This window comes from Garra rufa, chromosome 2 (genome assembly GCF_049309525.1).
Source record: "Garra rufa chromosome 2, GarRuf1.0, whole genome shotgun sequence".
Lineage (NCBI taxonomy): Eukaryota > Metazoa > Chordata > Actinopteri > Cypriniformes > Cyprinidae > Garra > Garra rufa.
This window is the reverse complement of record NC_133362.1, coordinates 4,112,069-4,134,568: the sequence shown is the minus strand read 5'-3', so window position 1 is coordinate 4,134,568 and position 22,500 is coordinate 4,112,069. Positions and strand designations below refer to the sequence as shown.

General features: G+C 36.9%; 2 protein-coding genes and 1 pseudogene across 2 annotated transcripts in view; 2 read left to right on the top strand and 1 right to left on the bottom strand.

The window, feature by feature from the left end:
• The window catches only part of LOC141325808 (phosphofurin acidic cluster sorting protein 1), a 46,492-nt gene extending 31,670 nt beyond the window's left edge, over positions 1-14,822 (top strand). The window contains exons 10-18 of the mRNA XM_073834539.1: positions 2,025-2,179; positions 2,257-2,367; positions 2,566-2,668; positions 6,011-6,053; positions 7,497-7,539; positions 7,894-8,032; positions 9,402-9,622; positions 9,736-9,849; positions 10,782-14,822. Coding sequence (XP_073690640.1) covers positions 2,025-2,179; positions 2,257-2,367; positions 2,566-2,668; positions 6,011-6,053; positions 7,497-7,539; positions 7,894-8,032; positions 9,402-9,622; positions 9,736-9,849; positions 10,782-10,897 — 1,045 coding nt within the window. The 3' untranslated portion in view covers positions 10,898-14,822. The remainder of the gene's footprint in view (positions 1-2,024; positions 2,180-2,256; positions 2,368-2,565; positions 2,669-6,010; positions 6,054-7,496; positions 7,540-7,893; positions 8,033-9,401; positions 9,623-9,735; positions 9,850-10,781) is intronic.
• A 35-nt stretch (positions 14,823-14,857) lies between these two features.
• Positions 14,858-19,990, bottom strand: mrpl2 (mitochondrial ribosomal protein L2). Its single transcript, XM_073833635.1, has 7 exons — positions 19,871-19,990; positions 18,770-18,838; positions 18,520-18,685; positions 17,406-17,547; positions 17,109-17,335; positions 16,958-17,031; positions 14,858-15,117 (listed from the first exon to the last, which is right to left on the bottom strand). The coding sequence occupies exons 2-7, from the start codon at positions 18,836-18,838 to the stop codon at positions 14,905-14,907; spliced, it is 891 nt and encodes a 296-aa protein (XP_073689736.1). The 5' UTR covers positions 19,871-19,990; the 3' UTR covers positions 14,858-14,904.
• A 1,030-nt stretch (positions 19,991-21,020) lies between these two features.
• LOC141325807 (kinesin light chain 1-like) overlaps positions 21,021-22,500 on the top strand; it is a 26,819-nt pseudogene continuing 25,339 nt past the window's right edge.

Below are 22,500 nucleotides of genomic sequence, written 5' to 3'. Positions count from 1 at the left end.
TTGGTGGGCCTCTGTTCGAGAGAAATTTAATAGAAATCAACCTCTGCGGGGCGAAATCGTGTTTTTCAAGGACGTAAACGATGTGTACGTTGCATGTTTTTATCACACATACACACAATATTTATTTCATGTGACAGAACTCCTCATTCCAGACAACCTTGCCTCTAGAACCACTGCTGTCAATCGAATCGTTTGTTAAATGATTGAGAAAATATAAAAAAACTACCTTTGTGAACTAAGACCACTGGAGGACAATTCTCTGCACTCTCTAGGCCAATAATTATCAAAAAAAGGGTAACACTTTACAATAAGGTTCTTTAGTTAACATTAGTTAACCACATTACTTAACATGAACTAATAATGAACTGCACTTACACAGCATCTATTAATCTTTGTTAATGTTAATTTCAACATTTACGAATGCATCATTAAAATCTTGTTAACATTAGTTAATGCAGCGTGAACTAACATGAACAAACAATGAACAACTGTATTTTCATTAACTAATGTTGCTAAAGATTAGTAAATACAGTAACAAATGTATTGCTCATGGCTAGTTCATGTCAGTTAATGCACTAACTAATGAACCTTATTGTAAAGCGTTACCAAAAAAGGTTGAAATTTACCCTTCGGGAAGCTATAACGGGGTCGTTTAGAAAAGAGGCCTGTCCAAATGTACCCAAAATCCTATAAAGCCTAAAGGAAAACTCAAAACTTCATGAAACCTGGTGAGCACATGCGAGAGGTGATTCTAAACAAGCATGGAAAGGTTTAAGGAGATCGAACCACAGCTGGTGCTATAACAGTCATAAACGTTACAAAACATAACATTTCTATGGTAAATTACCTGATTCTGCCAAAAAATGCTTTTTTAAATCAATGATTTAGGTGGTTACAGGCGTGCTAAATAATGCCTTTTAATATGTGCTTAAGGCAAGACACTGCGGGTGAATAGGGTAAAAAAAATGAACTACTAGTTATCACATTACCCAGTTGATTGATAATTGCAAAAAAAAAGTTTTCTAAAATGTTAGATTTAAATATGCAAATGAGCCATTATCTACTGAAATATCCTTCAGGATATAGACAGGATTAAATGTAAAGTGTGGTGTGTGTAAGTGCAACTGAAGTGGAGATTTATGACTCAGTGTAGGAGAAAATCTAATTTTATGAAAACAGCCTTTAAAAATATGCATTGTATTTGAAATCTATTGACACAAATAGATGTGCTATAAAAGAAACACTTAAGGCCGCGTTCACACTTGGCGTCTTTTTTGACAAGAGAAAGTTGACCAGGGCGTTTTTTTAGTAAAAAAAAAAGCTTGCAGCGTTCTGTTACAAAAAGCAGCGGAGTGCGTCTTCTGTTGCTATAACAACAGCTGCAACAGTAGCGTAGTGCTGTGTGGTGAAGAAATGTCGAGAAAGAGCCTCTTTGTGATGTATATTACGATAGAGTTGTATCATACAACTCCTTGTGCTCCGAAACTAGTTTATCTACCGGCAACTTCTCCATTTTTTTCTTGTTGTTTTTGTTGTTATGGAAACGATAGGTCCCGCTACTCGCTTGTCATTGGTCAGCTGTCAAAAAAGCGCTTGACGTAGGGCGTTTTCTTAAAAAAAGTTCAAATTTTTTCAATTTAAAAAGACGCTCTGACCTGCAAAAAAAGACGCCGGCGGTGGCGTTTAAAAAAAGCGCTAGGGCTTTTTTGAAAAGACGGTTTACTCCATAGGATTAGAATGTAAAACAGACGCTGGCAGTTTGAAAAAAGACGCCAAGTGTGAACACGGCCTAACAGTGTCTTTTGGATGTTTTTTTCTAATAGTCGTGAAAAAACACTTGAAAAAAACAAAAAGCCTAAAACCTGACAGGTGCATGAAAAAAGTGTGTTTTTGCCTGCAGCGTCTCCCCTTAAATGACTTACAGCTGCTTGCGGCTATTTATTACAGCTACAGTTATGTTTTCAGTTTAGTTATAGTTGTGGTGATTATAGCTGGTTGAGTGTGTCCTGTGGCTCCTCCCACAGCTGTAACTGTAACGCTCAGACTCCGCCCACAGTGAAGGTGGCAGTGGCGGGCGATCAGAGTTATCTCAGCACAGTGCTGCGCTTCTTCGTGGAGCAGCTGGCCAATAAGACGCCGGATTGGCTGAGCTACATCCGCTTCCTCCTCATCCCCATCGGTGAGTCCGTGAGCTCGTAAAGCTGCTCGATCATGCATCCAGTGAGTTTTAACACGCTATCTGTGTCTGTCTCACAGGTTCTCATCCTCTGGCCAAGTACGTGTCGTCATTCGACAGTAAGTTCAGCAGTATGTTCATGGACCCGTCCTGGAGGGAGCTGTTCTGCCGGTCAGAGCCTCCCAGCGCAGGTACTGACCCACGAGTGTGTGACCGTAATCAAGCGTAAATGATCCGCTTGGATGTGTTTGTTAAAGGAATAGTTCACCCAAAAATGAAAATGTGACATCCTGACATCTGCTGTGCTCATTGACACCAGACGCTCTGATGTTCATATTGAGATCAAACTGCGGTGGGTGTGTGATGTTAACTGCTGTTTGTCTCCACAGACACTGTTGATGTCTCTGGACGGATCATCCAGTATCTGGCTGGAGCCAATGTGTCTCATCAGTTTCCCATCTCTGAAGCCATGCTCACCTACAGACAGAAGAGGTACATGTGTGTGTTTGTGTGTTCAAACAGAAGTAGCATCAGATATCTAGTGCCTTGCGAAAGTATTCATACCCCTTCATTTTTTTCACATGTTATGTTGCTGCCTTATGTTAAACTGCTTTAAATTAGTTTTTCTCCACATCAATCTACACTCCCTACTCCATAATGGCAAAGCAAAAAATAGGTTTTTAACATTTGTGCAAATTTATTAGAAATAAAAAACTGAAAAGATCCTGTTGCATAAGTATTCATACTCTTTTCTGGGACACTGGAGATTTATCTCAGGAGCATTCATATTGCTTCTAGATGTTCCTACACTTGGAGTGGAGTTAAACTGTGGCAAATTCATTTGAATGAGTCTGATTTAGAAAGACACACACCTCTCAGAAAAGGTCTAACAGCTGAAAATGCAGATCAGAGCAAAAACCAAGATAACTGCCTGTAGAGCTCAGTGACAGACTTGCGTTAAGGCGATGATCTAGAGAAGAGTTCAGAAACAAATCTGCTGCATTGAAGGTTGACAGAAGCATTCTCCATAATGGAAGACGACTGGAACAACTAGGACTCTAGAAAATGTCCAAGCTGACAGAGATGGAGAGGAGAAAAGGTGAGGCAAAGAATGGCAGATAATTGCCAAATGCAGATGTGCAAAGATGCTCACATCAGACCCAAAAACACTTGAGGCTGTAAAGCTGCTTCAACTATGGACTGAGTTAAGGGGATGAATACTTATGCAATCTACTTATTTCAGTGTTTGATTTTTAATACATTTGTAAAATGTGCAAATCTGGTTTGTGCTTTGTCATTATTATGGTGTATGGAGTGTAGATTGATGTGGGGGAAAACTAATTTAAAGCAGTTTAACATCATGCTGCAACAAAACAAAATGTGAAGAAAAGAAGGGGTATGAATACTTTTGCAAGGCACTGTAGCTTTACTTGATTCTCCATGAATAATTTTTAGTCTCAAATCTGATCATCAGGATCTTTTGAGGAACGTTTGTTTCCAGAAGCTTTACTTTCACTGTTTCTCAGAATGATCTTCTCAAGCCTCTAAACATCATCTTTTGAGGAAGGTTTATTTGTTCATCTCTCAATCATCATTGGATTGCACTGTATTTTATGTTTGGATCATTTCAATCTCATTTTACGAAGACATATTATTGGAGATATGAACACTCACATTGTTTTATGTCAGTATCTGCTCTACTGTTATGAAGATGTCATTGATTTACATTACAGGCATCTGAATTTCAGCACATCAATATCAGCATCTGCAGCACATTCATATTTTTGCTCTGAATGAAACTGAGCTTTATTATCCTCCATATTCTCTCACTGTTAGACTATATGACCCATAAAAGCCTGATGGAGGAAATATGATACTAAACATTTTTTTATAAATATATTTTGTTTTAACATTATGCTAGTAACATGCTAATCATGCTAACATTATGCTAGTAACATGCTAATCATGCTAGAATCATGCTAACATTATGCTAGTAACATGCTAATCATGCTAGAATCATGCTAACATTATGCTAGTAACATGCTAATCATACTAGAATCATGCTAACATTATGCTAGTAACATGCTAATCATGCTAGAATCATGCTAACATTATGCTAGTAACATGCTAATCATGCTAGAATCATGCTAACATTATGCTAGTAACATGCTAATCATGCTAGAATCATGCTAACAATTAGCTAGTAACATGTTAATCATGCTAGAAACATGCTAGCAATTTGCTTATCATGCTAACAACATGCTAATCATGCTAACAGCATGCTAGCAATTTGCTTATCATGCTAACAACATGCTAACAACATGCTAATCATACTAGAATCATGCTAACATTATGCTAGTAACATGCTAATCATGCTAGAATCGTGCTAACAATTAGCTAGTAACTTGTTAATCATGCTAGAAACATGTTAGCAACTTGTTAATCATGTTAGCAACATGATAGTAGCTTGCTAATCATGCTAACAACATGCTAGTAACATGCTAGTCATGCTAGTAACATGCTTATAATGCTAGAATCATGGTAATAATATGCTAGTAACATAATAATACTAGAAACATGCTAATCATGCTAGAAACATGATAGTAATTTTTTAATCATGTTAACATGTTTGTAACATGCTAATCATGCTAGAAACATGCTACTAACATGCTATTCATCCCAGAATCATGCTAGCAACTTGCTAATCATGCTAGAAACAAGTTATAAACATGTTAGCAACCAATTAATCATGCTAGCTACATGCTAGTAGCTTGTAAATCATGTTAACAACATGCTTGTAACATGCTAATCATGCTAGAAACATACTAACAACATGGTATTCATGCCAGAATAATGTTAGCAACTTGCTAATCATGTTAAAAACATGCTAGTAACATGTTAGAAACATTCTAGCAACCTGCTAATCATGCAAGAAACATACTAGCAACATGTTAACAATTTGCTAATCATGCTATCAACATGCTAGTGTCTTGTTAATCATGTTAAAAAACATGCTAGCAACATGCTAATCATGTTAGCAACATGCTATTAACTTGTTAATCATGCTAGAAGCATCTATCTATCTCTGACAGACTTTATTGCCTTCAGAATATTCAAACTTTCAAACTATTTCAGACTGAAAACCCTCAAACTTAAAACTTTTTAAAGTATTTTAAACTTCTTGAAACGTTCAGGTCCAGCTTTCTGAAGCCAACTTAAAGCTTGTCTTGACCAACCGTTTAATCTAGTTATTCATAGTAATAACACCTGGTTTTCTTCTCACCTTTTGTCTGCATTCCAAGGAAGAGAAGTTTGTATTTTGATTTGTACATCAGGTATCTGACCTCTGACCTCTACTGTTCCATCTCTTCATGTGATTGGCTGTCCACCTGCAGTCACATGACCTTCCCTATCATCACTCAGAGCTCATGCGTGTCATATGAGTCTCAAACACACATCGCCGCCTGAAGATCTGCGGATCTGTGTGACTCTCGTTCTGCTCTCATGGATCTGACAGATATGAACACACTCACTCTGTTAAGATCATGAGATTGTCAGACTGTAGATGATGATCCTCAGTGTCAGAGACTCATTCACAGATGATCACAGGTTCATCTCATGGTGATGTGTTCCTCTGCTCAGACGTCTGGATCTGTCTCAGTGTCCTTCAGTGTCTGTGTTCATGAAGCTGTCTGTCTGCCGCTCTAACCTCCTCTCTCTCTCTCTCTCTCTCTCTCTCTCTCTCTCTCTCTCTCTCTCTCTCTCTCTCTCTCTCTCTCTCTCTCTCTCTCTCTCTCTCTCTCTCTCTCTCTCTCTCTCTCTCTCTCTCTGCAGTCCGGATGAAGATTCGTGCCAAAAATTTGTGCCATTTATCGGGGTGAGACTCCAGATCCACTGATTCTAGTGCTGATGGAAGATTTAATGGATTAGTTCATTCAAACATTATCATTTATCATTTGCCTCTGTGACTTGCTTTCTTCTGTAAAAGAAAATACTTTGAACAATGTTGGGAACCAAACAACATTGGACCCAATTGACTTTCATTATATGAGCAAAAACAGTCATACGCTTATGAACGCTATAAATGAAGACACAATGATCAGGTTTGGATGAGCTGCCACTTTAAGGAGAGACTCTGCAAGCAAACACACTGTTCTTTCATGCACCTTTTTCATAGTGTTTTTTCAAACTAGTGGTAAGAAAACATCTTAAAGACACTTTTAAGTCTTCCTTTTTTGGCACTTTATCTATTTGTGTCAATAGATTTCAATTACAATACAGATTTTTAAAGGCCATGAGTTGTTTCTCCTACTCTGAGCCATAAATCTCCACTTCAGCAGCACTTACACACACCACACTTTACATTTGTGTTCCTGTCTATATCCTGAAGGTTTTTACAGAGGGATTTGTTCAGATAGAATTAGCTTGATTATATACAACATTTTATTCCCAAAAAAACTGTAAAACATATATTGTTTTCTGTCCGTTCTAAGTATTTTTTGAATTATGGAGTGACAAAATAAGAATCCCCTCTAATATGTCAAAACAATTAAACAAGAATCTTGAAATTGATTCATCTAGATTTTTTCGCTAGAAATGTATGCAAATTAGCGCGTATTGCATTTAATAATGGCTCATTTGCATATTTAAACCTAATATTTTAAAAAACTTGTAATAGGAAAAAAGTTTGCAATTGTCAAAGTAATCAATTAACTGGGTAAGGTGATAACTATTAGTTATTTATAACCCTGTTCACCTGCAGTGTCTGAAATGCTAAATACAGATATACATATGGGTCAAAGACGTCAAGATGTCCATGTCAAAAATAATTTACAAAAGTGATTTTATGTCCATAGAATGTGCATTAAATGTAAGTAAAGTGTCTACTTTTTAGGTTTCAAAAGTTGGTTGCATGCTTATTCTGACTTGTGCATATTAAAATAAATAAAAGAATAAGGGAGCATATTACATTTGATTGTGTTTTAAATGAGTAAAACATTTCTTACTGACAAATGAACAATACCTAGGATAGTGGCACAATTTTTAAAATGTAGAATTACAACTAATTAGTATTTTTAGTTTATGTCATAAATAGATTTTTGTTGTAAATATGCCTGAAAAGATGGACACTGAATGACATTTTAGTGAGTGTCTTCTGTAAATGAGGAAAAAATGAATATTTATTTATTGCTCAGAAAAACAAAAAGACAAATGCAATTAAATTAAACGGAAAACTTTTTGATTTGTTTTTGACAACAGTTACAGCAGTATTGCACTTATAATAAATGACAGTGATTAATGTTGCTCTTGTGTGGTTCAGGTGGTGAAGGTGGGGATCGTTGAACACAGTCTGTCCACATCAGGTGAGTTCAGAGCTGCAGTGATGAGTTCAGGTGTTTGATGGTGTCTTTGCGCAGGTTTCTGGTGCTCAGGAAATGAGGTCACGTCTGCGAGCTTTACGCTCTCTTTCTCTCGCTCACATAAATAGATTTTACAGCACGAGGCTTTTACGGTCCCGTGTTCATTTAGCGCCCGCAGCAGTGCATCAGCTCCGCAGATGTAGGTCATCAAACACTCGCAGGGTTCATCTGTGCAAACATTTTTTTCTGAAGTATTCTGCTGACGGTAAAAGAGCACATGCTGACTCTTAGAGGACCTGTGTGTGAGAGAGAGAGAGAGAGAGAGAGTGTGTTAATGCGGTGTCTCTCTGTTCTCAGTGGATTCTGATGATGCCATGGGTGGGAATGTGGGCGTGGTTTCCTCGCCTATGCCACAGTCGGCCACGCCCTACGGGAAGGAGATGTGTGTGACTCCGCCTCCGTCGCCCTCAGCCTGTGCGGTTTTCACTGGAGTGGGGTATGACATCATCACACCAGTAAAACAACAGAAAATAAATCATCATTTAAAATGTGCTGCGACATATAACGCAATTAACATCAAGCACACAGAACATGGTCAAAGCACACTCAAATATGCAACTATTACAGAAGGTTCAAACACTCACTGATGCTCCAGAAGGAAACAAAACACGCATTAAGAGCCGGGGGTGAAAACTTATGAACAGAATGTAGATGTGGATATTTTTCTTATTTTGCCTAAATATCTATTTATTTATTTTTTAATTTAGTACTTCCTTTCAGAAGACAAAATAAGTTAAATTTACTCTGATTCTTCAAATTCAAAAAAGTTTTCACCCCCGGCTCTTAATGCATGTTTTTTCCTTCTGGAGCATCAGTGAGTGTTTGAACCTTCTGTAATAGTTGCATATGAGTCCCTCAGTTGTCCTCAGTGTGAAAAGATGCATCTCAAAATCATACAGTCATTGTTGGAAAGGGTTCAAATACACAAAAATGCTGGAAAACCAATTTTTCTGGATTTTTCTGAAGAACAGAAGGCAGTTTAACTGTTCAGGACAAACAAGGGACTCATGAACAACTATCACTAAACAAAAAAACAGCTGTGGATCATTCAGAGAACAATACAGTATTAAGAATCAAGGGGATGTAAACTTTTAAACTTTTTCAACTATTATTTTCTCTTGTGGACTATATGTAAACATCTTTTATGCTAAATATTCAGGTCAGTACTAAATAAAAAATAATGCATTTTGTCCATCTTATTTTAATAAAGTGATTAACATTTTTCAATTTCTTTTCCAGAAAATACAGTAAAAATTACTCTTTTTCAGTCTGTTTCTGGCACTGATACTTTTTACATTTAAACCCCAAAATCTCTTACTGTAATGCAGTCAGTTTAAATGTGCTTAAATAATCATTTGTGACCCTGGACCACAACACCAGTCATAAGGGTCATTTTATTACATTTGAGATTCATACAGAATCTGAAATCTGAATAAATAAGCTTTGCATTGATGCATGGTTTGTTAGGATAGAACAATATTTGGCCGAGATACAATATCTGAAAATCTGCAATCTGAGGATGCAAAAAATCGAAATATTGGGAAATCACATTTAAAGTTGTCCAAATGAAGTTCTTAGCAATGCATATTACTAATCAAAAATTAAGTTTCGCTATATTTACGGTTGGAAATTTACAAAATGTTTTCATGGAACATGATCTTAATATCCTAATGATTTTTGGCATAAAAGAAAAATTGATACTTTTGACCCATACAATGTATCGTTGTCTATTGCTACAGATATGCCTGAGGTACAAAATAGTGTGTGACGATGTGAGTGAGGCATGTTTCCGTGTGTGTGTGTAGTTCTCCGTGCACAGGTGGGGAGCTGATGGGTCTTCAGGTGGACTACTGGACGTGGCAGAGCGGAGAGAAGAAGCGTGAGGGTGAGAAGCGTGACGTGGGTCTGAAGAACACGCTGAAGAGCAACTTCCGCTCGCTGCAGGTCAGCCGTTTGCCCAGCGGCGGCGACACCAGTCCTCACAGCATGGCCATGACCGTCGTCACCAAAGAGAAGAACAAGAAAGGTGCTTTTCCACCAGCACACGCAACACAGCAGCAGGGTCATGTTTTTCTACTAAATCTGCTTCCACACAGCGATGGTGCTGCAGATGTCATTGTGTTTTCCCTTGTCTTTTAGTGATTTTTCTCAGTAAGAAGCCGAAGGAGAAAGACGTGGATTCTAAGAGTCAGGTGATCGACGGGATCAGCCGGCTCATCTGTACGGCCAAACATCAGCACACGATGCTCAGAGGTGACGCATTCACACCGGTCCAGACTCACTGCTTCACACTGAAACATCATTGACAAACACTGTATTTGAACTGCTTTCATTAACGGAGAAGTTCACTTCTAGAACAAAAATGTACAGATAATGTACTCACCCCCTTGTCATCCAAGATGTTCATGTCTTTCTTTTTCAGTCGAAAAGAAATTATGTTTTTTGAGGAAAACATTTCAGGAGTGTTCTCCATATAGTGGACTTCTATGGTGCCCCGAGTTTGAACTTCAGCTTCAAAGAGCTCTAAACGATCCCAGTCTAGGGTCATATCTAGTGAAACTAACAGTTATTTTTTAAACAAAATGACAATTTATATACTTTTTAACCTCAAATGCTCGACTTGTTTTTCTCTGCCTGAACAGTTTTTTCCGGTTCAAGACAGTTAGGGTATGTCTAAAAACTCTCATCTCATTTTCTCCTCCAACTTCAAAATGGTCCTCCATCGCTGCAGAAGAACAGACCCAGTGTTTACAAAGTGAACGTGCAAAGAAACACCCTTTTCAAAAAAAGAGAAAACAGCGATGTAGGACGATTTTGACGTTGAAAATGAGATGGTAGTTTTTAGACATCCCCTAACTGTCTTGAACCAGAGCACGCATGTGCATCAGAGCTAGACCAGCATTTGAGGTTAAAAAGTATAAAAATGATCAATTTGTTTAAAAAATAACTGATCGTTTTGCTAGATAAGACTCTTCTTCCTCGGCTGGGATCGTTTAGAGTCCTTTGAAACTGCATTTAAACTGCATTTTATAAGTTCAAACCATTTGGAGAGAAATTCTGAAAAGTTTTCCTCAAAAAACATAATTTCTTTTCGACTGAAGAAAGACAGACATGAACATCTTGGATGACAATGGAGTGAGTCGTTGGCTACATTGTTTCAGATTGAGTGTGTGTCTGTGTTTCAGTCTCTATCGATGGAGTCGAGTGGAACGACGTGAAGTTTTTCCAGCTGGCCGCCCAGTGGCCGACTCACGTCAAGCACTTCCCGGTGGGTGTGTTCGGCTACAGCAAACCCGTGTGACGTCACGTCTAGATGATACAAGTGTGTCCTGAAGGAGAAGAGCCGCCGTGGGACGTCCAGTGACGAGTTTCCCATGGAAACTGTCTGCGGTTGGTTTATATGGTCGCGTGCGTTTTCAGTTTTTTACACTCTATAAACAGAACAGCTCATATTTTGTATGAAGACGGCTGTCGTCGGTCGGATATATTTTTAGGTCGCGACGGATGGCAAACGCCAAGCACTTTCTGTTGATTTTGCTACTTTATAATTTCTGTGAAATCCTGTGTAGAATGCGGTCAGGTGCATGATGGGACGGATACTGAACACGCGTGTGTCGACGGGCCGTGTGAGGCGTTTTGCTGTGAATTTAAATAGATTTTTTTACCCTAAATGTAAACGCTGTTTGTGGTATTTTGTCGTTCCGCAGTCAATCTGAACCTTTCGAAGCACACAGTGCAGAAGATGAACTCTGGACAGAAGCAGGGTATTTCACACACATCTTTACTGATACCTCCATGACCTGTGTGTCAATGTTGATCCATCATTCAGGACAAACACATGTTCATTACAGTCAATACACACGTTTCATTTTGATAAGCCATATTTAATGAGTGTCTCTCACAGCTTGTGTTTCCACTGACAGATTCACTCTGGTTCGGCTCTTCCTGATGGCAGTGAAGCGATTGGTCTCATTAATGCAGGGTTTCTGCAGGTTTGATGAAGCTCAGTTGAACCAAATACATAAAATGTAAGGAATACATGGAAGGGAACACAATAGGTGACCCTGGACCACAAAACCAGACATTAAGTGTCAATTTTCCAAAATCTGAAATCTGAATAAATAAGCTTTCCATTGATGTATGGTTTGTTAGGATAGGCAATATTTGGTTGAGAATATGGATCTGAGGGTGCAAAAATCTAAATATTGAGAAAAATGCCTTTAAAGTTGTCCAGATGAAGTTCTCAGCAATGTATATTACTATTAAAAAATTAAGTTTTGATATTTAGCTGAGATACAACTATTTGAAAATCTGGAATCTGAGGATGCAAAAAATCTAAATATTGAGAAAAATGCCTTTAAAGTTGTCCAAGGTTCATAGCAATGCATATTATTAATCAAAAATGAAGTTTTGATATATTTACGGTAGGAAATTAACAAGATATCTTCATAGAACATGATCTTAATATCCTAATGATTTTTGGCATAAAAGAAAAATCTATAATTTTGACTCATACAATGTATGGTTGGCTACTGCTGCATATCTCTAATTACTTTTTAATTGATTTTACAGAAAATACTAAAATACACTTTACTGCAACAGCACTGTTTTTCATCAGTATTTGTGTTTTGTTTTTCAGTTTTAATGTTTTTTTTAAAAATCCAGACACATTTACAGTAGATGCAAAATAAAATTAAATAAGAAGTCTTTTATGACAAACTGATCAAAATGAAGTGAGTTTAAATAAAACGAGGAAATATCCGCCAACAGGCTCAAAAAAGATCAACTTTATTTAAAGGCAAACAAGTTTTCATTCCTCACTGACAGATATCTGTGACCCTGGAGCACAAAACCAGTCTTAAGTAACATGGATATATTTGTAGCAATAGTCAAAAATACATTGTATGGGTCAAAATTATCCATTTTTGTTTTATGCCAAAAGTCATTAGGATGTTAAGATCATGTTCCATGATTTATATTGTAAAAATGTATATTTTTAGGCAAAATAATCTGCCAATGGGGTTAGAAAAATAATCTAGTTTTCTGCTTGAAATAAGATTATTTTTCTTACCCCATTGGCAGTTCTAAGCAAAAACTCACTTCATTTTGACTTGTTTTTTTTCTGAAAACAAGACCATTTTTACTTGTCTACAATTAAATCCTTCTTGATTTAAGAAATGTGAGATATTTTGGTTGGAAACAAGTTAGAAAAGCATTTTTGCCGTGTGTTCTTCATTTTGATCAGTTCCTCATAAAACAAGACTTACTTTAATTCATTTTTCTTTTCAAGTAACTGTATCTTGATTTAAAATCTTTAGATATTTGAACTAGAACAGAAATACAGAAGTATTGGGGTTGGGAAAGATACCTTCATGTATGTAAGTTTCTGCTCTGATGTAAGAGCTTTCGAAGCCTCAGTTTGTGGAAACATCTCCTTTATAAGACCTGCAGAAACCCTGCAGGAACAATGATCAAACTCAGTGCATCATGGGAGATTGAGCATCTGTTATTAGTCTGTTATGGATTTTAGTTTTAAATCTACAACTTAACCCTTTTCTTCAGTGCTTTACTCAGTTCCAGTCACACAACAGCATGAATAATATTTCAGTAGCTGATCTGTGAATCCTCAGTGTTTGGGAGGAAACAGCTTGATCATGAACCAGTGTTTGTGTTGAGCTTGTTTTATTGTTGGACAGATTGGATCTGAGTGTGTTTAACGGTGCTTCTCATGTGTTTTTGTTGTGATTGTTCATTGTGTCATATATGCTGATGAATGTATTCAGAGGGTTAGATTCCGTCCTTATTCAGTGTTGTACCCTTTGTTTTTACTTCCAAAATGACCACTTCAAATGCCAAAAAACAGATTCCAGTGTCTGAAAGCTGCTTCATCAGCACCAGATTCACACGCAGTATTTGCACTTTTACTACAGTAAGATGAGTTCTGAACGGATGAGCACATCAACCGGCTGCTCCAGCTACAGCACTTTGATTTAACCAGACCGAAAATCAGCTTTCTGTCAGCGTTTACTCTTAAAGGAGAAGTTCACTTCCAGAACAAACATTTACAGATCATGTACTCACCCCTCGTCATCCAAGATGTTCATGTCTTCCTTTCTTCAGTCGTAAAGAATTAGTTTTTTTGAGGAAAAATTTCAAGAGTGTTCTCCATATAGTGGACTTCTATGGTGCCCTGAGTTTGAACTTCCAAAATGCAGTTTAAATGCAGCTTCAAAGGACTCTAAACGATCCCAGCCGAGGAAGAAGAGTCTTATCTAGTGAAACGATTGGTTATTTTCTAAAAAAAATCTTGTTTTGCTCTGCTAAACTGTTTTTTTCCAGTTCAAGACAGTTAGGGTATGTCTAAAAACTCTCATCTCATTTTCTCCTCCAACTTCAAAATCATCCTCCATCGCTGCAGAAGAACAGACCCAGTGTTTACAAAGTGAACGTGCAAAGAAGATCAAACACCCTTTACAAAAAAGGTAAAACAGCGATGGAGGACGATTATGAAGTTGGAGGAGAAAATGAGATGAGAGTTTTGAGACATACCCTAACTGTCTTGAACCGGAAAAAAGTTCAGGCAGAGCTAGACAAGAGGAGCATTTGAATTTAAAAAGTATATAAATTGTTAATTTTTTAACTTGTCGTCACACCCACAAGAAGCTGAGAATGAGCTGATTTTAAAAAGGGAATATTATTTTTAAAGATTAAAGAATCCCACTGGTATCATTGTAGGGTGGTTGTGTTCACAAACTGACAACACATTAATGTTCAAACAACATGGAAAAGTGAGTTTGGCATCCGATGACCCCTTTAAACTCATATGACATTCTTGAGAAGATATCTTCTTTTATGTTCACATGAGTAATGAAGTCAAACAGGTTTGCTTTTGAGTAAATGATGACAGAATGCTGATTTTTGGTTGAACTCTGACTCTAAGAACCACTATGAACTCTATTTGTCGGTGTGTGCGGTTGTGCGGATGCGTTTACATGAAGGTTGGTGTGTTCCGTGATGAACTCTAGTATCTGGTCACGTGTGTCACGTATCTCTGTGTACTCCACACGACTGCAGCACCTTTGCACAAAAACTCATTTTTAAATGATGTGATTTTTAAATGTTGTACCTTTGCATGTTTTACATTTGGAGTATGTAATGGCATTTTATAGCGCTGCTTCTTTCCATGCTTTCACACGCAGATGTGTTTAATAAAGCGTTTTTATCCAGTGGCGAGTGAATGTGTGATTGACCCAGGCGTGTGTTGAGCTGAGGGTTAGTTTTATTGCAGTGATAGAATCATTCACAGACTCATGTTTTGGCGGCTACAGACGGCAGGTTGATGAAGCTCTTCATGGGGGGCAGCGGTTTGATCTTGCGTCCCGCCCAGCCGCCCTTCCTCTGCCACAGGCCACTCGACGGTCGGATGCCCAGCCAGCGGTTTCGGCCCGCTTTACCGATGATGCGCTTGTTGTGGTCGATGTTAGACACTCTGCCGACCGTCACCATACACGTCTCCAACACCTGACCACAGGAACACAGTCAAGCTTCAAAACACTTCAAGGAGATGTTCACTTCCAGAACAAACATTTGCAGATAATGTACTCACCCCCTTGTTTTTCTTTTTTCACTCCTATAGAAATTAGTTTTTTGAGGAAAACATTTCAGGAATGTTCTCCATATAGTGGACTTCTATGGTGCCCTGAGTTTGAACTTCCAAAATGCAGTTTAAATGCAGCTTCAAAGGACTCTAAACGATCCCAGCCGAGGAAGAAGAGTCTTATCTAGTGAAGCGATTGGTTATTTTCTAAAAAAAATTACAATTTATTTACTTTTTAACCTTGAATGCTGGTCTTGTCTAGTTCTGTGATGCACTCCGGTTCAAGACAGTTAGGGTATGTCTAAAAACTCCCATCTCATTTTCTTCCCCAACTTCAAAATCGTCCTCCATCGCTGCAGAAGAACAGACCCAGTGTTTACAAAATAAACGTGCAAAGAAGATCAAACACCCTTTACAAAAAAAGGTAAAACAGTGATGTAGGATGATTCGGAAGTTGGAGGAGAAAATGAGATGGGAGTTTGTAGACATACCCTAACTGTCTTGAACCAGAAAAAAAAATTCAGGCAGAGCTAGACAAGAGGAGCATTTGAATTTAAAAAGTATATAAATTGTAATTTTTTTAGAACACAACCAATCGTTTCGCTAGATAAGACTCTTCTTCCTCGGCTGGGATCGTTTAGAGTCCTTTGAAGCTGCATTTAAACTGTATTTTGGAAGTTCAAACTCAGGGCACCATAGAAGTCCACTATATGGAGAACACTCCTGAAATGTTTTCCTCAAAAAACTATTTCTTTACGACTGAAGAAGAAAGACATGAACATCTTGGATGACAAGGGGGTGAGTACATTATCTGTACATTTTTGTTCTGGAAGTGATCTACTCCTTTAATGGCATTTACATTTTTTGTAGATTATATTTAATAGATTAAACTTTAATTTGCTGTTGGTTTGTAAATTATGTCCTTCCACGTCAAAAGAAATTTACAAAAGTGATTTTATGTTCATAGAAAGCACTTTATATGTAAGTAAAGTGTTTAAACTTAAGATTTCAAATAAGTTTTTGGAGAATAAAATGTCAAAATTTGGTTGAAACAATGTTACATTGTCATTCAGTGGAACAATATTTACATAAAAATTCAAACAGCGTGTTTATTCTGACTTGTGCATATTAAAATATATAAAAGAATAAGGGAGCATATTTCATTTTACTGTGTTTTAAATGAGTAAAACAATTCTTACTGACAAAATGGGCAAAACCTGGAACAGTGGCAAATTTTACAAATGTAGAATTACAACTAATTAGTATTTTTAGTTCTTTTAATATGTCATAAATTGATTCTTGTAAATATGCAAGACAAGACTGACACTGAATGTCATTTTAGTGAGTGTCTTCTGTAAATTAGAGAAAAATGTATGAAATGCTCAGAAAAACAAAAATGTAGTCAAATTACACAGAAAGCTTTGTCATGTTTTTTGGAAAAACAACAACAATTTAAAGCAGTATTACACTTATTGTATTTATGCTTAACCCCTTCTTTGATCCAAAAGCAATTTTATGAAGGTTGGTCATTTTTGAGTGTAACAAGATGGGGGGGAAAAGTACAAAAAATTATAATGATTTTTGTTTTGCAAAGTGGTTCAACCCTGTGAGAGTAAAGTCAGAACATTTCAGTCCAATGTGATAACATAAACTAGTATGTCCAGGAAAAAGAACATCTCTCTGTTTCAAAAGACTCTTAAAAACAGACTTCCAGGATTTGTAAAATCTTGCGAATTGATATGTTGAACAGTGAGTGTATCTGACCTGAATCTGGTGTTTGGATGGAAGCTGGACGATGGCGGTGCCGTTTACTTTGCGCAGCAACACTCCACACGTGCCTGCGGACAGAACGCATTGATGACTCCTGACAGACTCAGATCAGATTCAGGTGTTCCCGTCAGCTTTGTGTCGGTACCTGCGGCGCGGATGTACTGCGCTCCTTTCCCGGGATACAGCTCCAGATTATTGATCAGCGTTCCGACGGGAAGAGCGCCCACCGGATGAGAGTCTCCCTCTTTGGCCAGAACGGCCATGCGGCCGATAACGCTGGACGTCTTGATCAGATCTCCGGCCTCCATGTTCTCTGTGGCGATGATCCAGCGCTTACGGCTCCCGCCCGCCACCAGAGCGATATCGGCCGACCTGAAGGAGAACAAGACGCGTCATGAGGAGCGCATCCGGACATCAGCTGACCTTGAGGAACCTCACTGACCTGCAGGGATCGTATCTCACTTCTACAACCTTCTCCACCAAGGGCTGGTCCTCTTTACCGGGTTCATAACGCAGCCGCTGGAAGTCCACCATACGATAACGCTGCTTGTGTCCGCCGCCGATCCTGTGTGTGATGATCCTACCTGAGAACAAACACCACAACCACTCACTCATGCTAGAAGATTATTGCTCTGACATAAGACTACTCTGGAGTGAATGGGTGCCGTCAGAATGAGAGTCCAAACAACTGATAAAAACATCTCAACAATCCAGTCCATCAGTTAACTTCTTAATCCATCATTAAGACATTTTTAACTCAAACACCTTGAGTCCGTAATCCATAATAACGCTTCCTCCAGTGAAAAAGTGGACTGGTCTGAATCAGGAGAGAAATCTGCACAGATCAAGCACTGAAGCAGCTCTAAACAAACATGTGGCTGGATTTTGGTGTGAGAGACAACAGGAGATGGACTCTTTTATGGATTATGGACTTGTCTATTTTAGTTAAAAACATCTTAATGATAGATTTCTTTCAGCTTTTGTCTTCTCAAGATGTTAACTGATGGACTGGAGTGGGTTATTGTGGATTATTGTGATGTTTTTTATCAGCTGTTTGGACTCTCATTCTGACGGCACCCATTCACTGCACATTTAAATGTATTCACACGCAGATCATCCAAGATGAGGATGAGCTTGTTTCTTCATCATATTAGGAGAAATGCAGCATTCCATCACTGTCTCACCAGTGTATCCTCTGGAGTGAATGGGTGCCGTCAGAATGAGAGTCCAAACAGCTGATAAAAACATCACAATAATCCACAATAACCCACTCCGGTCCATCAGTTAACATCTTGACAAGACAAATGTTAAGATTTAGAGCTGTTTTGGTTTGTGCAGATTTCTCTCCTGATTCAGACCAGTCCACTTTTTCACTGGAGGAAGCGTTATTATAGATTATGGACTCAAGGTGTTTGAGTTAAAAACATCTTAATGAGGAATTTGTTTCATCTTTTATCTTATCTACATCTTGGATGCCCTGAGGATCATCAGCACATTCTCAGTATAGTCTGAACTATTTGTTTAAGACACACAGATGATCTGAATGAGTGTCTGACCGGTGTAATCTCTTCCTCCGGTCTTCTTCATGCCGATGGGTCGTATGGTGTATTTGTCCGTCTGTTTCCACAGGCTCCGGTTCTGCAGGTCACAGGAGCTCGTCGTGAAGCCGCGACATCCGCTCAGAGCAGCCCAAACACCGGAAGCGGCCGGGAGACCTGCGATCTGATCATACGGAATAAACAATCAGGTGAGGTTGTGTCCGGTGATGAAGAGTTGAGGAAGAGGATGATGAAGATCAGATCTGACCTGAGATGAGGCAGTCCGAGAGCCCAGAGACAGAGAGCGCAGCGCACACGACAGCAGACCGACGCTCATCTGAACACAAATAAAACACTCAAGAGAACAACTAAACTATAAATTACAATTAATCGCATCCAAATATAAGCTTTTGTTTACACTATACATTTTTGAACAGTTGGATTTTTATTGTTTTTTTTAAGTCTCTTCTGCTCAACAAGCCTGCATTTATTTGATCTAAAATACAGCAAAAACTGTAAAACTGAAATATTTCAGTACTATTGAAAAATTTATTTCAAAGCTGAATTTTAGCCTCATTAGTCCAGTCACATGATCCTTCAGAAATCATTCTAGTTTTCTGATTTGCTGCTCAAAACATATTTTTATTATTATTATGTTGAAAACAGCTGAGTAGATTTTTTCAGGTTTCTTTAGTACATTAACAAATTCAGAAGATCTTTTGTAACATTATAAATGTCTTTATCGCTTTTGATCAAATTAAAGCATCCTTGCTTAATAAAAGTATTCATATCTATAATTTATTTTCATATATATATATATATATATATATATATATTATTTTTTTTATTTTTTTCTCAGGATTCTTCAATGAATATATAAATTATATATATATTTTTACAATTTTAGCAATCAGAAATGTTTCTTGAGCAGCAAATCAGCATATTAGATAATTTAGAATGATTCTGAAAATTCAGCTTTGATCACAGAAATAAATTGACGTTTAATAGATATTCACTTAAAACACATTTATTATAAATAGTAAAAATATTTCACAATATTACTGATTTTTCTGTGTTTTGGATCAAATCAATGCCAAGCAGAAAAAAAAATTCTTAGTGTACATGTAAACATTTTCAAAATATATACTGTGTGTATTTATAATATACATAATAAATGTACACAGTACACACACATAAGTAAACAAAACGTTTAATGCGATTAATCGTTTGACAGCACTAAAATGAACGACATGAGCTGACTGCAGGCTGATATCTGATCGATCACTGATCACTAGTTTAGCTCTGATATGAACAATCATATTTCACAGATCGATCTCTCTAGCAGACAGAAGCTAATGCGGTCACGTACCGTGATGTTTATGTTTATTCAGTCACACATTGATGTAAATCCACACTCCTGTCCTTCAGACCATCACACGCCGCGGAGTCGCGATCAGATCGCGTCACACTCGTCTTCTTCTGCGCTGCGCGCTCTGGTCAGTGAACGCCGCGCGCGCGCACCGCCGCCTGCTGGTCACCGTCCAATCAGAACTGACTAAAATATCAGCGATGTTTTATGTTCACATTCATTTCAAAACGTCCAGCTTTAAAATATTTAGTTTTTTTGTTTATTCGAAGAATAACATACCATTCGACTTATTTTCTAACAGTTCTGAGTCAAAAAAGTAAAAATTGTGAGAAAGAAGTCAGAATGAGATGAAAAGAAGCTTCCGTACATAACATAAACACTATAAATAGCTTTTTATTTGTATTTTATGTTATGTTTATATTAATTATTAAAACAACATTAATACTAGGCTTGGTTATAATGTCCAAAACAGCACATAATGAAGACTAAACAGCGAATTGATAATGTATTTAATTGATTAATTACATACATAAAGGTAAATACACATATTTACATCTTAAAACAGATTATAACACTAATAGATATGTCAACAATATACAAAGACCCTGGAAAAAAAAAAAAAAAAAAAAAAACAACAATAAAAAAAATTCGATTAGAAAGAAGAGGAGAGATTATTTAATTTATTCATTTTCTTCAATTTTGCGTTCACGATTTTTTTTTACTTTTTTTTAATTGAAAATCAAAAAATATACAAACCATTCGGCTTATTCGATAAGTTTGACTTATTTCCTCACAGCCCTGCGTTTACATCTCGCAATTCTCAAAAAGTCTGAATTGTGAGAAAAAAGTCAGAATGAGGTCAAAATAAGCTTTCGTACATAACATAGAACACTATAGTTATTTTTATTAGTATTTTATGTTATGTTTATATTAATGATTAAAACAACATTAAGACTAGGCTTGATTATAATGTTCAAAATAGCAAATAATGAAGACTAAACAGCGAATTGATGATGTGAATATTATTTGCTGAGGGTTGGTTTGTTTTGTCGTTAGGAATGAAAGCCACGCCCCTCTGAAAACCGCCGCCTTGGCAGTGACGTCATTTCTACCGACGCGTCGGCGCGTGTGCGCATGCGCAGTGTCACATCCACAGTGGACATCTTGGAATTAAAGGGGCGCCGAGCGAATCCTGACAAAAGCAACAATTCCAGGTGCGAGATCTATGTTTGTAGAGCGCGTTCATGTCTGTGTGTGTGTTATACGAGTGTGTGTTGTTCTGTTACAGGTGTGTGTTTGTAGATAAAGCGGCTTTGACGGTGTGTGAGAGATGAGGCGCTTTCTCTCTCTGTGTTTCTGCCGCATTCATGAGCCTCACTCCCTCACTCAGAACACCTAGTGTGCTATCTATCTAGTGCTGTCTATAGACGGACAAATATGCTGGAGCTCTTTATTTCAGTAAATTCGGTGTACTGGGCTTGTTTGGTTTGGACAGTCAAGCTATATATTATACTGAGATGTGTTATCTGTCTATCTACCAATCATCTGTCTGTCTATCTATCTGTCTGTGTAATTATGTATAATTTTATAATATTTTATAAATAATGTCTTGATATAGCATTTATGTGAATAATAATCATTTTAAATTTATTTTTTACAATTTATTATTACTAATGTTTCTCTCATGTATTATAAGTAATAATAATTATTAGGTAATACATATTATTATTATAAGTAATAATTTATAAAATCTTATCTTCCATCTGTATATGTTCATTTTAAAAATAAGCAGTAATAAATAATATAAATTATTTATATATATATATATATATATATACACATACACACACTCCCGCTCAAATATTGGGATCAGTAAGGTTTTTCATGTATTTTAAATGAGTTTTTAATGCGCATCAAGGCTGTGTTTATTTGATAAAAAAATACTGAAAAAAATACAATATTATTACAATGTTAAATAGCATTCTTCTATTTTAATATACATTAAAAATTAAATTTATTTCTGTGATCAAAGCTGAACTTTCAGCATCATTACTCCAGTCTTCAGTGTCACATGATCCTTCAGAAATCATTCTAATATGCTGATTTATTATTAGTATTATCAATGTTGGAAACAGTTGTGTTGCTTAATATTTTTTTGGCATTCTTTGATCAATAAAAAGTTAAAAGCAACAGCATTTATTTAAAATAAAAAGGTTTTCTAACAATATACACTACTGTTCAAAAGTTTGGGGTCAGTACATTTTATTCTTTCTATTTTTTGAAAAAAATTAATACTTTTATTTACCAAGGATGTGTTAAATTGATAAAAAGTGATAGCAAAGACGAATAAATGCACTGAATGCTGTTCTTTGTAACTTGGTATTCATCAAAGAATCCTGAAAAAAACTATCACAAGTTAAAAAAAGAAAAATATTTGCAACATTGATCATTCTAATAATAAATCAGTATATTAGAATGATTTCTGAAGGATCATGTGACACTGAAGACTGGAGGAACAGCTGATGAAAATTCAGCTTTGCATCACAAGAATAAATTCTATTTTAAAGTATATTCAAATAAAAACCATTATTTTATATTGTAATAACATTATTGTTTTTTCTGCATTTTTG